This window comes from Hyalella azteca, unplaced genomic scaffold (genome assembly GCF_000764305.2).
Source record: "Hyalella azteca isolate HAZT.00-mixed unplaced genomic scaffold, Hazt_2.0.2 contig16872, whole genome shotgun sequence".
Taxonomy (NCBI): Eukaryota; Metazoa; Arthropoda; class Malacostraca; order Amphipoda; family Hyalellidae; genus Hyalella; species Hyalella azteca.
The window spans coordinates 38,086-50,930 of NW_025946679.1; the positions used below are offsets into that span (position 1 = coordinate 38,086).

Consider the following 12,845-nt stretch of genomic DNA (forward strand, 5'->3'; position numbering starts at 1 on the left):
CTGGGCCTCTAATACATGCCATGAAGCCAACAAATGATTCATACAACCGCTTGTATAGCTAAAGAGAGGAGCGCCGTGAGAGTGAACTCCAGTGTAATTTGCGACACGATATGACAGGGCAGCAAGTGCACCAGAGTGTCTCAAAAATGTTCCAGCCGAGTGATATTCCAGCTATTCCAGTCGATATGGTCTATAAAATTGCAGCATAGGCTAAGAATTAGACTTCACCGCTTTTATTCGTTGGTTTGCCCTAAATACGTTGTGTTATTCTTATTGTAGTGTAATTGGTCGCATTAAAATATTTTGAGAAAATTCATGATTTAAAAAATTTAAATCAGTTTCACTTTATTTTGTGGGGCTCCATTTAATTTTTACTGTTCACGACGGCTTTAGGTTTGATAGTAATTATAAAACCCTCTAATTATAAATGAAAATCATTTAGCTTTAATTAGAGGAGCTTTAGCTAGAAAATTAGAGCTTTAGCCAGAAAATCATTTTTAGCATTTTGTACTTCACTTGCAAAAAATAATTTAGTGCTCCAGTCAGAGTTATAAATTTCTAACCATTTAGAAGCGGCGCTGAGCTAAGCATCTTGTCGTTGCTCGTAGACATGAAGACCTTCTTCCACTCAGCGAGCGGCCGGGAATTAGTATCGAATCCTGAAAACTTTGTCGATCGCTTACGCCGGGCTTTTAGATAAACCGATGAGAAATTTCCAATACAATAAGGCTGGCAATATTTCTAGCCAACGTCAGAGTAGACTTGGGATGCGCATCAGGCCTTCAGTGGCTGAAGAGAATAGCTTTTGTCTATGTAGTTCCACTCGCTCGGTATGCACGCTAAAAGATCTACTGTTAGATATTCAAATTGCCTCCTGGAGAGCTTTCGCTAGATCGACTAACAGGGCCTAGCTCGAATAAATTCAAGCTTCCTAGGATAAATTTGTGAGCGTGCAATCGGGAAAAGTATGTTCGCCAGAGTCATTTAGACTCCTTAAGATTTTGATGAATAATGAAAATGGTCAGCCATTTGTCCTAATTTTAATTGTAAAAAGAGTAACTTCGTAAGGCTGCAACATTGATTTGAACTTATCAATTATGTAAAGATACATTTTTGGAACGATTCGGCATTAAATCATTTTTTAATCATGATTTTTTTTGGCTTTTTTAATCCTGCTTTAATATCGTAATTTTTCGGCTGAATTGGAATTGTTGTTGTGTGGTTGCTGCTGCTATGATATTTTCAGCTTATGAAACATCGAAGTTCAATTTTCATATGAATACACGCATTTTAAAGTAGTCGTCTGCTGTAAAATCAAAGCTAAATTCTTAGAATTATTTCTAAAATCATCGTGTCTATGCATCTTTGTATCCATCCATTTGTACAGACATGTCAATTTCAACGACTTTAAACTTCGATTCACTGACATAGTCTGTACTCAGCATCATTACAGTGCAGGATTCATCTTAGGAGCATGGCATTAGCGACACGAAAGTAGAGAAAGACATTAAGACTGTAATGTCCCTTTTCTTGTCACATTTGTCAGGAAAATTGTCATTTGATTGCCGTCGCCGCATCTAAATTGGTCATACGACTCAAAAGAAGCCCTGGATCTCCTTGCCTACTTGGCTAAAATCTTCGGGACACTTGGGAAGTATTTTATTCTTTCAGGGACTCTGGGACGTAGTTTTTCGATCCTCTAATTGTTTGGTCGCGCGCCTTACTTGAACGAATCCTCACGCTACGGTATTTCTAGTCAACTACACGTGACCAGTTTATCTGGCAATCGTTCAAGCGATTGGTTGCGAACATTGGCGAGTGCACGGTGATTTGAGAGCAAAATATTTTTGAATTTCTAGGTCCGCAAAGATTTTGAAAAAAAAAATAACAAAAAATTATTAAATTTAGCCATTATTTTCGCAATATCATAAGAAAGTAAAGTGTTGTAATGTTAATGGAGTTGACAATAGCCTAAAATTCCATAAGGATTTACTATTGAATCAATTCTTTTCATAAAAAACGATTGAAGGTTAATTTTTAATGTTTTGTAAATATATCACTGAAACTTTTCCCTCGTTGCATGTTCCACTCAGAGTTACAGGATATAAAATGAGCATTTCACTTGCTCAGGCATCACTCGACTCAGCGTTGTCTTACCAACAGCGGTGTCTTACCTAGAGAAAAAATTTGTACAAGAATTTTTTAAAAGACCATAGTGTGAGTCGGTAAGATAGAAATCATTCTTAGATCTATTTTATTTATTTCAGGTCATATTGGTTCGATTTCATAGGTGATTTTATGCTAATTTAATCTTGGAAAGTTGATGTAGCTGGGTTCAGCATAAACGGAAGTACAGTATATGGCTGATAATATATGCAACACATTTTATTTATGTTATTTAAATTGTTTGACGTTTGACCATTATTGCTTTTGCATTTTTTTTCTCAAAGAGTCGCGAGAAATCAATCCTGATCCTAAAACGTGAAAATTCCGGACTGCAGATTGGTGAGCTTAGTCCCTTACAAGTTTTTAAGCGTTTAGTTCTGATGATATTGTATTAGGAGGCATTATTTAGAAAAGAAATATAACGGCAAGGTGACCGAGTGACTAACGTTAAGATTAATTAAAATTAATTACTTGTTCCAGCTAGCTCTGGAACTCCGGGTCGAGATCAGGGAGCTGGCCGGGTGGAACAAAAATAGATTAGTGAGTTACGGGTTCAAAGCTGCCGCGAACTGCAAAATTATGCAAAATTTAGAATCGGCGTAGGTACAGTGATGTTAAAATCAACACTGTCGCTGATATTGCTATTAATATTCTTATTACTACTTCGCATTTCTTAACACTTGGAACCTCAAGCACTGTGATAGCATAGGAAGGTCCTTCTGTCTTAGACATTGTAAAACAGAGGGGTTAAGAGATTTCAAAAGTTTGAAGTAGTTTTCGCTTAGGTAATATCAAAGTTGCAAACATTCAAATTTTTCCTGTATTACGGTTTCTCCCGCTAGTATCACAAAGGCTTTTGACCGTGTTTCGTGATCAGTCAGATGGTAGAGATAATTTTTTTCAACTTCTGGAAATTTATAAAGCGAGATCGTATAAAGATATTTGTTGCTTTAATGGAGGCACCATTAAAAAAGGCACCTACCACAGAAACGATATGCATATTGCATTCGGCGCGTTTGATTCCTTCGAACACTGCGCACTCACTGCAAAAGATGTCACTGAACATTTCTTTGCTGAACATTTCTTTGAACATTTCTTGACAGCCGACAAAAATGTCTTTGCAGTACCACTTACGAATTGCCGTCGATATTTTCGGCAAAAGAGTAGCCGCTAATATAAATTTCCTCATTCTTATGATTAAACAGTGAAAGGCAAATTGAAAAGGAAATTATGTCTTTTGCATAATATGTTTTGAGATATGTACTGTTTGAACTCACTATAGTCTGAATAATAGTAATTAGGATAATTTTTGAACAATGCGCACGATGCCCTGAATATAATTATGCAAATCAAATGCGTCAAATAAGTCTCATTTCACGTAGAAATTGTTTCATTTTCAGTGGCTGGAACATTTTTGTGTTGTATTGATAGCCTTTCCTTAGCTTATTTGCCATATTTTTTCGCGATGCAATTTGTATTTGCGAAAAATTACCAAATTGTTGCTTAATAAATTATCAGAATGTAACCACCTGGAGTGGTTCGTTTAGCCAGTTTTATTTAATTTACAAATGGCATTGTTCTGGATTATTCATCTAGTTTTGATGCTCGTCACAGGAGAATGGAAATTAATTCTAGTGTCCAGCAGTAAATCAAAGGGATAGCTTAAAAAAATAATTCAAGCCACGCCTTTTATTCGCACATCACAACGAATTATCAACCAAGTATTCAATTACAATTTATATTGGCTTACAGACAGCCTTAGCTTATTAACATAACATATTGCAGACAGCCTTGGCTTATTAACATAACATATTGCAGACTGACTTTACTTATTTTAATTGAATTAATTAGTTTGTTGGAGATGAAATTTTATTCGGAAATCTCTGCCGAAAACCGCTAATATGAAAAAAAAACTAAAAAATATCAGCTGTAGGATGATCATAGAAAGATGGGTCAAAACCCTTAGTGCAAGTATAAATAATACAACACGTGCGACAAATAAACTCATAGAAAAAGAATAAAACTCATGATAAATCTCAAAAATAGAAAAAAAGCTTAACGTAAAATCTTATATAAACTAATTTATTTTTATTAGTGAGGAAACGCAACTTCCAGTAGACTGAAATCTCAATATTAAAGCTCAAATAATTATTGCCCTGACTGAACATTTCCATGAATTTTTCAAGATTAATTAAGATGAGCACTGCATTAACGAATAAATTTGTTGATGGTTCAATAATTTTTTTTCCAAGATCAAGCATTTTGATGACCTTCATACAGGGTTTTCTAAGTTTAATTAAACCGTGCAATTAAATGTTCATTTCATAAACTCTAGAGTGTTATTCAATTCAACATAAAAGTTTGACATTAAAAAAGACATAATTGAAAATAATTATTATAAATAATAACTGAAACATGAATAATAATTGAAACTGTAATAATATAATAGTTTGAATGATTAAAGGTGCTATATACCGTCAAAATTTTTTGCCAGTGATCTAAGTTTAAACGTGCCGGTGCATCGTATTAGCCGAGACTAAATTTTAATTTAATTGTCTCTTGTGTCGTCAGCCATGCAGCACTAAAAATATACTTGTCTGTGATCAGCCTTGCAGCACCAACAGTACGGTGCTGTTATGCTTAAGAATTATTTACAACAACCGAGGCAGCATTCCTCCTTTCAGCAGGAATTTCCTAAGTAATTATTTTACTCTCATAACGCAGCTTGTATTTTTGGATTGAGCAGTTGACCCAACTGGATCGATATTAATCTATGACTATCGCATATATCAGCAACGCAGCACTAGCACTATGCTTATGCTTGTTCAGCAACGCAGCACTAGCACTATGCTTATGCTTGTTCGGCAACGCAGCACTTGCACCAGCCGTGCCAATTGAAGCAGGTCTGCATCGGTGCTGCGTACTCCCGCTCGCCGGCACGGCACTCGGCGCGACAAATTCCTTCCTGTGACATCAATTCCACTCGGTTATCAATAATTTCAGCGGCTATTAATCACAACATTAATCTGTGCAAATGATCATAGTTTCCTAAAACTTATTTATTCCTAAGACAAAATATCACCTAAATTGCAATAAGGAACATGTTGCTTAAAAATTTGTCGTTATCTATAGGTCGCGTTCTATAAATAACATTCTCAAGGTACTTGCATTATGTGGTTGAGCAAACTTTGACAATGATTATGTTATATCCAATATAGAGTGTTGATTTTTCATTATTTTTCTCATGATATGATATTCAATAATTCCATTAATGACATTACAAACAATTAAAACCACCCTTGGATATGAAAAGGTTTAGTGTTGGGTAATCCCGAACCTACCACGTCCCGAGTGAAATTCACCCGTAACACGTTTGATTATTTTATTTATTATCACCTACAACTGAGTAGTTTAATCACCTTAGCCAACATACACTAAAGGTAGAGAAATGGCATAATCTAATCTCTAACAGCTATACATCAATTACCTAGAGTCAAATGTTTTGTCAGGTGTCAAGTTTAATTGTCAAGTGTTTGAATTTTGTCAAGTGTTGCTTCACTTGAACTTAGAACCTCAAGGTTTACGAGTTAACACTTGTGCAAGCAAGCGTCACACACATGTGCTCGTCGCTTGACCATGTTCTTAGGTGGACAGGCCACCACTCCAGTTTTTTATATTCCTAACAAAACTTGACTGCTAAAACTCCTAGTAAGACTGGATTGAATTGATGATGAACCGATTTTTAAGTGCTAGAATTTCATAGAAACATTCAAGTACCGCACACAATTTGAAAATTAGGCCTAATTGTGATCTGAATGTAAATTATCTTGAATATACAATAATGACATCAACGGTATCAATATGAATAATAAAATTACAAGGTTAAACGCACCTCGGAATCCCAGCCCTTGCATGTTGTGGGGCATTTGCCGATGTCGGGGTGAATGGGGAGCGATGGTAACGGCTCATAAGTATTGTCTGTAAGAAAATTTGTAATTATTGAGCCAGGTGTAAATATATCATGATTTTTGAAAAGATTCTTGCATAAGATTGAGAAGCCACAGAGATTGCCAAAACCATGCAAGCTCATCTACAGCCTAAACGCAGGAATACAGTGTGCATCAGAATAGAAGCATCCGATTTGGTGATTCTATCGTTTGAACGCTATTTACCGTGGACCAGTACCATTTTTTGGCTGAAAGGAACTCAACATTTTGTTACAAATTTTCCCTGCCACGTTGACCGTCAAGCAGCGCGACGCATGGCTATGAGTAATTCTGGTGGCTTGTGAAAGAATTGCGGACAGAATACCTGAATTTCTGTATCTGACGCTCTGCATGGGACGGTGGAGCGATTTGCCCTCACGCTGGCAACCTTATTCTCTGAGTTATTCAGAACTTCGGCTAATGCTTTGTGATGCGGGAGGATAAAACCATATTGTGTGCGAAATTCCCGATGAAACGTTATCACTGAAACACACTCCACCAAATTTAGAACACAAAAAGCGTTTTATATTGTTGACACCATAGAAAATAAGGTGGTGTTCCGTCGAGCATGCCACTGTTATCGAGCAAGGGCAATGTAGAGCTAGATGTTTTTGGTTTCCAAATAGTACTTTTCTACTGCATTTAGCTCAAACAAAAACATAATTATGATTTAATGAAATGGGTTAATTCCTTTTGCAACTTCTATGCCGTGTAACATGACAAATTTTTTGTGCTAACGTTCGAGAATGCTTATACTCTGACATACTGAATAATAAATTTATTTGTGAGCAGGCGTTTGTTTTACATAAATTTCTAGTTTATTTCAGATTTATTATTTGTTTCATAATTATAGTTGACTGAATTGGTTAGTAGATTATCCTACTTAGAGATACAGTCACGTAACTGATGACCAATAGTGAGTTGCATTTAAACTGGTCAATGATCGCCCTTGTGGTAATTTAATTTCTTAATTAAAAATTTTCAGATTGATCGAATATAAAAAAAAAAATAAGACTATAAATTAATAAAAACACGAAACTAAACAAATACCTTGAACCACCGAAATATTTGTATTCCTTATATTGTGAGCAATATCAACAATAATTAATAAACGTATATCTAGATAAATTAAAGTGGAGTCAATAATGCAATATATCTCACACTATAGAAGTAAATTGAAGATTATTTCTTGTAGTGTAATTCTTACTTGAATACAAGACCAAGTTTTCAATCTAGAAAACTTACGTGGATTGCTTAGCCTCATTATGGGGATTGCTTAATTAAAATATGACGTCGAAATATTAATTTATGAACCAAATAATCATGAGAAATTTATTGGAATTGCTACGACATCGCATTCGACATAGATCGTGCAATCGTGAATCTTTTTTATGTAACTAATGTCGCTAGTGTAATCCACCTTAAATTAAATCAGATAAGCAATTAAAGCGTAAAAGAGTAAGTTATTTTATGCAACTCACGCAATTCATCAGTTGAAAAGTCTCCCAAAGAAGGGAACTCACTAACTCTGGGCCATACTTCGAGTGGATGCGCCAACTTCGGCGTTTCAGGCATTTCCGGCAATTTTGGCATTTCAGGCATTTCCGGCAATTTTGGCATTTCAGGCATTTCCGGATATTTTGGCATTTCAGGCATTTCCGGCAATTTTGGCATTTCAGGCATTTCCGGCAATTTTGGCATATCAGGCATTTCCGGCAATTTTGGCATTTCTGGCACTTTCGGCATTTCCGGCGTTTCCGGCAATTTCGGCATTTCCGGTGACTTTGGCATATCAGGCATTTCCGTCAATTTCGGCATTTCAGGCCATTTCGGCGTTGAAGGGAACTGGGTTTGCTGATCGACTCTCAGATATGGCATAATTCTCTGAAATTAATTAAATAATATTAAATTATCTCCATAGATAAATGACAATCAAGAATCTGACAGAGATAGGGATAAACGGCGTTTTATTCACTTTTTTCAGTGACGACATTGTTGGAGTATTCCCACTCGCTAATAGAAATCAATAGCTTTCAGAAAAAGTTTCCAGCCATAATCTCTCTAATTTTTTCTCACGAAAGTTAAAGCAACACCTAAAAACTGCATAGAGAGTGAAATTATGCGAAATTATGCAGGGATTCTTACCATGGCCGGACGGGGCTGCAGTTGAGCGATCGCAAGGGACAGAGGCAACACCGCGAACAGGAAGAAAGTCCTCATCTTGAAGATGACGCTGATTTCCTTCTTTATTTCTGCTCAGTAATCTGTGGCGAGGATGAAACCACCTGGAAGAAAATTACAATACGTTCTAAAGCGGGTTAATTTAAGCAACGAAACTTCCAGCGTCTGCTCTTAATTTATCACATGGGAAAAAAATGGTATATTACCGCTCATCTGTCGAATGCGATCATTTTTTCATATTATGAGTTTTTTTCACTGAAATTTTTATATCATAGAGATATTCTGTGTTACTGAATAATTTTTGCTCATTCAAAATATTATATCAGTTCAAAACATTGATGCATATTCTCCTCATGATACTCAAATCATTGTAGCCATACCAACAAAGAACAGTTAATTTTCCTGTCACAGAATATAATCAGTTTTGAAACCTAACTTATATACAATGTTTTTTTGTTATACGAATGATAAATCCAAAGTTTCGACTGACCTGTACAAACGCGACGAATCTTCTTGAGACACTGCAATGCACTCTTACTAAGACCTGCCTTCGAGTCACCACTTCAGTTTATACAAGTGTGGCCGGCAACCTCCATGAACACATGAGTGTACACGTGAACAAACAAATTAACTCATTATTTACTCACCCTGCCGTCCCACATTGAAAAATTTGACCGCATCCCAAAGAGGTCAGAAAGTTCACACATTACAAGTAACATCGCGTTTGATGTACCGTACGAATCTTCGTTACAATCACCATGGCTAATGGTTTGATATTTGGTTTTGTTGTGTTTGAAAACAAAGTTGATTATCGCAGTAAACTAAGTTGTAAACAACACGTAAACAGCACACGACTTCGCTGTGTTCAGCGAATGAATCCAATTTGAATCCATTCAATGAGGAGTGGATGGAGTAAATGAATCAAAAGAAGAGCAAGTTGAGTTCACGGGTAAAAGAAATAAATGTCAAGATAAACTTAGCAGTCTGTTTCTTTTCACAAAGTATCGTGAAAATAGAATAAAGTTGGAAAAATTCATTGAGACGTTTCTTTCAAACTGGCCAGTTTAAAAGAACCTGCACGTGTTTTGTATAGCAACTAGTAAGATTATTCATGTCTGTTGCAAGGCCGTTAATAAATCGATTGAAGCCAAACGGTAGAGGCAAAATGAATTCGAGCTCGACGCAAATTCCAGAAATTTTTCCTTCTAATGATCCTGCGGAAAATATCTCTACGTCAATTTTTATCTCGACTTCTATGATCGGTCTATATTGGAAACGATAATAAATTTCACACGACTATAAGAATAAAAACAATTTCGTACCACAGAATGTAGCCCCAAATGAAGTCAATTTACTGCTAGCACTGTATTTAGGGATATGTTTAAAGCTTATTTATTAGAATGGGATCTTTATAAAATAAATTTGCAAAGAACCAACAACGATCTTCCCGAGAACTCGGGAATAAATACTGCAATTGTTTTCAAATAGTCTATGGCTGATAAAATGAGACGATAGTAGATTAATTATACATAATTAACTATACTACAATTCGAATATCGGATTAAACTGTCATTATCGATTTTTTCAAATTTTAGAGTTACCAACTCTTAATTTAGATGTCTGGGCTGCATTTCTCTTGCAATGTTAGGAAATCTTTAAGGCTTTTAATTACTGAGTTTCTTTTTCTAATCGTTGTTCTGCAGGATAAATTATACATGACATATGATATATTCATTAGTCCAAACCGATATTTTACTAATATTCAATTTTATCGACGAAAACGAATTTTTAAAATACAATATATTTTCTGCGTGATTATAATTTTTTTCACATTCATATTAGAATTTTCAAAATGAATTGGTTTTCTCGTCGTTCCACCAATAATTTAGTTTATTGAACTTGCAACATGTTCCGTTTATAGGTTATTATGTTTTCTTAAGAGTTGATCGCAAGTTTATGCGTTTCTTTCTTACGAATCATTGACGACTTCATTATTATTACCTTCATATTGTGTACAGAAAAACATATATAACGATTTTGTCATCTCTAAACCTCTTTTTAATCTTTCAAAACTTACTAATGTGGGCATGATATCCTTTGAGCAGCGTACAGAGCTCATATTTTAAATTGTTTAATCAATATCCACTTCTACCAAGTCATACGACATCAAAAGTACCGTATAAACTTAATTTCAAATTGAATTCATTGCAGGCGTTCGTTAATGCAATATTCCGCACGTGTTGTTCACGAGCGTCGTTTTTGCCACAAATTTGTAGCGCTCAGACGATGCTCATTTTGAGCTGAAACGAGCAACGATGACACAGGTGCAAGGCATCTGCTCTCATCCTCTTCATACCACGGTGGCTTCTTGCCTGCAATGAAACCGTGATGCAAAACCTGTACGGGTTTTGCATTAAAAAAACACTGAAGATTTGATGATGCACCGTGATGCAAAACCTGTTCTGGTTTTGCATCAAAAAAACATTGAAGATTTGATGATGCACCGTGATGCAAAACCTGTTAGGGTTTTCACTCGGAAAAACAGTATTTTTTTCGCTCATCTTAGCTAAATTAGGTCACGTTCATTTTCTTCAATAAAACGTTCAAGTTTACTGAATAATGATTCATATTTACTCCCAGGATATCGATAACAAGCTTTAATAATAATACAAAAACAGCTTTAAATTATTTCGTTGTGTTTTTATTAATGTATAAAATAATTATTGGCGTCTAAAATAACATTTCAAAGACAACATTTATAAAGAGGCCAGTGTCTCCGATGTTACCCATGTGCAATGAATTTCTTATTTTATCTTTAAATATTAAAAAAATATATTTTTAAACATTTTTTAATATTAAAAAAATTCTTTTTAAAATATTTATCCTGTCAATTGATTTAAGCTTTGTCTACGACTTTACGCAAATGTGCAAATTTTCAGATCGATCGGACAGGTAGAAATGTGTTAAATATCGATTTTAAGATTTGTAGCAGACAAACAAACAAACAAATAACACTTGAGAGGTGAAGTTAAAGAGAAGTGTTTTGAATAGGATAATAATATTGGCTCATTATATTCGGTTTCCGCCAAATGAAGAAGAGGTTTCATCGAATAATAGTCACCTTGACTTAAAAAATACCACTAGAGAGTCTCCGGTAATGAGATGAACAAGATTACCTATATAAAATTAAACTGACATCGCACTGATTTTACAACGTATTAATGTGTTAATTCATTCAATTTAATTTACGTTTAGATGTAATTATCCTTAACTTTCGCAATATATTCAATGATGATTATTAACGTACTAGAGACGCTCAACAAAGTGCATTAGTCATTGTACATTGGAATATTTTCGGTTGAAAATTATTACTAATTGCGCGGGCTGAAAGATTACGTCTAATTTCAAAACACATAAACACTGGACAATAAAACAAAAAGTTGTTAAATCAATTTTCATGAACTTTTATAGCATTATTTAATGATTTTCGTTGTATTTTCATGATTGTCAACACGTCTAGAATCGAAGAATAAGAGATTTTTTTAATTTCTGCCAGTATTGTAGTAATTCAATTTCTTCGGACAAAAATTCAAAGAAAAGACATTAATTCCTGCTCATGCATGAGGAAAATAGATAACAAAACCTCGCCAACCTGCAGTGATCGCGGTCTCGATAGCGGCCACAATTCCTCATGTAATTGCACATGCTGAGAGCGAATGCAATCCTGATATCAAGAGCTCAATTTACCTCAATTGTCCTCGTATGGTTGATCTCAATCCTTGCGTTGTCTATTGTTATGTACTCTACTTCATAATATAAAACTTTAATTGCGACATAAATTTACAATCTTTCCAAGGCAATTCCACTGTTGTAATCTAAACTGGGTATTTACAATTGGTATGTCATTGTCTGCACTCATTGAAAAACACTCGATGTTAGAACGCATTTTGTCACGTTATTCTATCTTAAAGGAATTACAATTCTAATTACACTTTGCACGCAAATAATTTGTCGTTTGCATTGACGAATAAAAAAGGTACTCAGTCATTCTATATTTGAAGTTTTTAAAGCGAATTTTTCGCATATACAATATTTAGTTAAAAATAATATTGTTATTTATAATAATTCGGCTGTGCGCACTCACGCCGAGCAGTGTGATGTCCCTGTTTCTGACAATGACTTTAGAGTGTTGGCTTCCACCTCCGGTACTTCAGATTGGAGCATTTTACAATCATTGTGCATTTTTAAACTTAGGCTACAATCTCCTTGAAATTGTGAATAGATTGTTTTTTTTTGTGTTCTGTCTATTCTTTGTGAATTTAGATTTTAATTTCGGTTCTGTAACTTTCAATTGTATTAATTTCCATTTCCAATTAATAATTTCCAATTCCAATTGAATTCTAGGTTCTACGAACTGTCGATGGAGCTGGACTCCTAAACGTTTTCTATAGAGATTAGAATTTATGTTAAACTTTCTTTGCTTTTAAATTTTTATTATTTCCAGCATTAGAC

At 34.9% G+C, this 12,845-nt stretch overlaps 1 protein-coding gene across 2 annotated transcripts; it reads right to left on the minus strand.

Moving 5' to 3' along the window:
- Positions 1-4,209: 4,209 nt before the first annotated feature.
- LOC108678827 (protein PELPK1) lies at positions 4,210-8,861 on the minus strand. Of its 2 annotated transcripts, XM_018167328.2 has the most exons (6): positions 8,824-8,861; positions 8,298-8,437; positions 7,881-8,036; positions 7,634-7,772; positions 6,059-6,144; positions 4,210-5,131 (listed from the first exon to the last, which is right to left on the minus strand). In XM_018167328.2, exons 2-6 carry the CDS (start codon positions 8,370-8,372, stop codon positions 5,018-5,020), a joined length of 570 nt encoding a protein of 189 aa, XP_018022817.1. In that variant the 5' UTR covers positions 8,373-8,437; positions 8,824-8,861; the 3' UTR covers positions 4,210-5,017. The 2 variants fall into 2 exon arrangements, with proteins under 2 accessions (XP_018022817.1, XP_018022809.1); XM_018167320.2 differs by having other exon boundaries at positions 7,634-8,036.
- Positions 8,862-12,845: the final 3,984 nt, after the last annotated feature.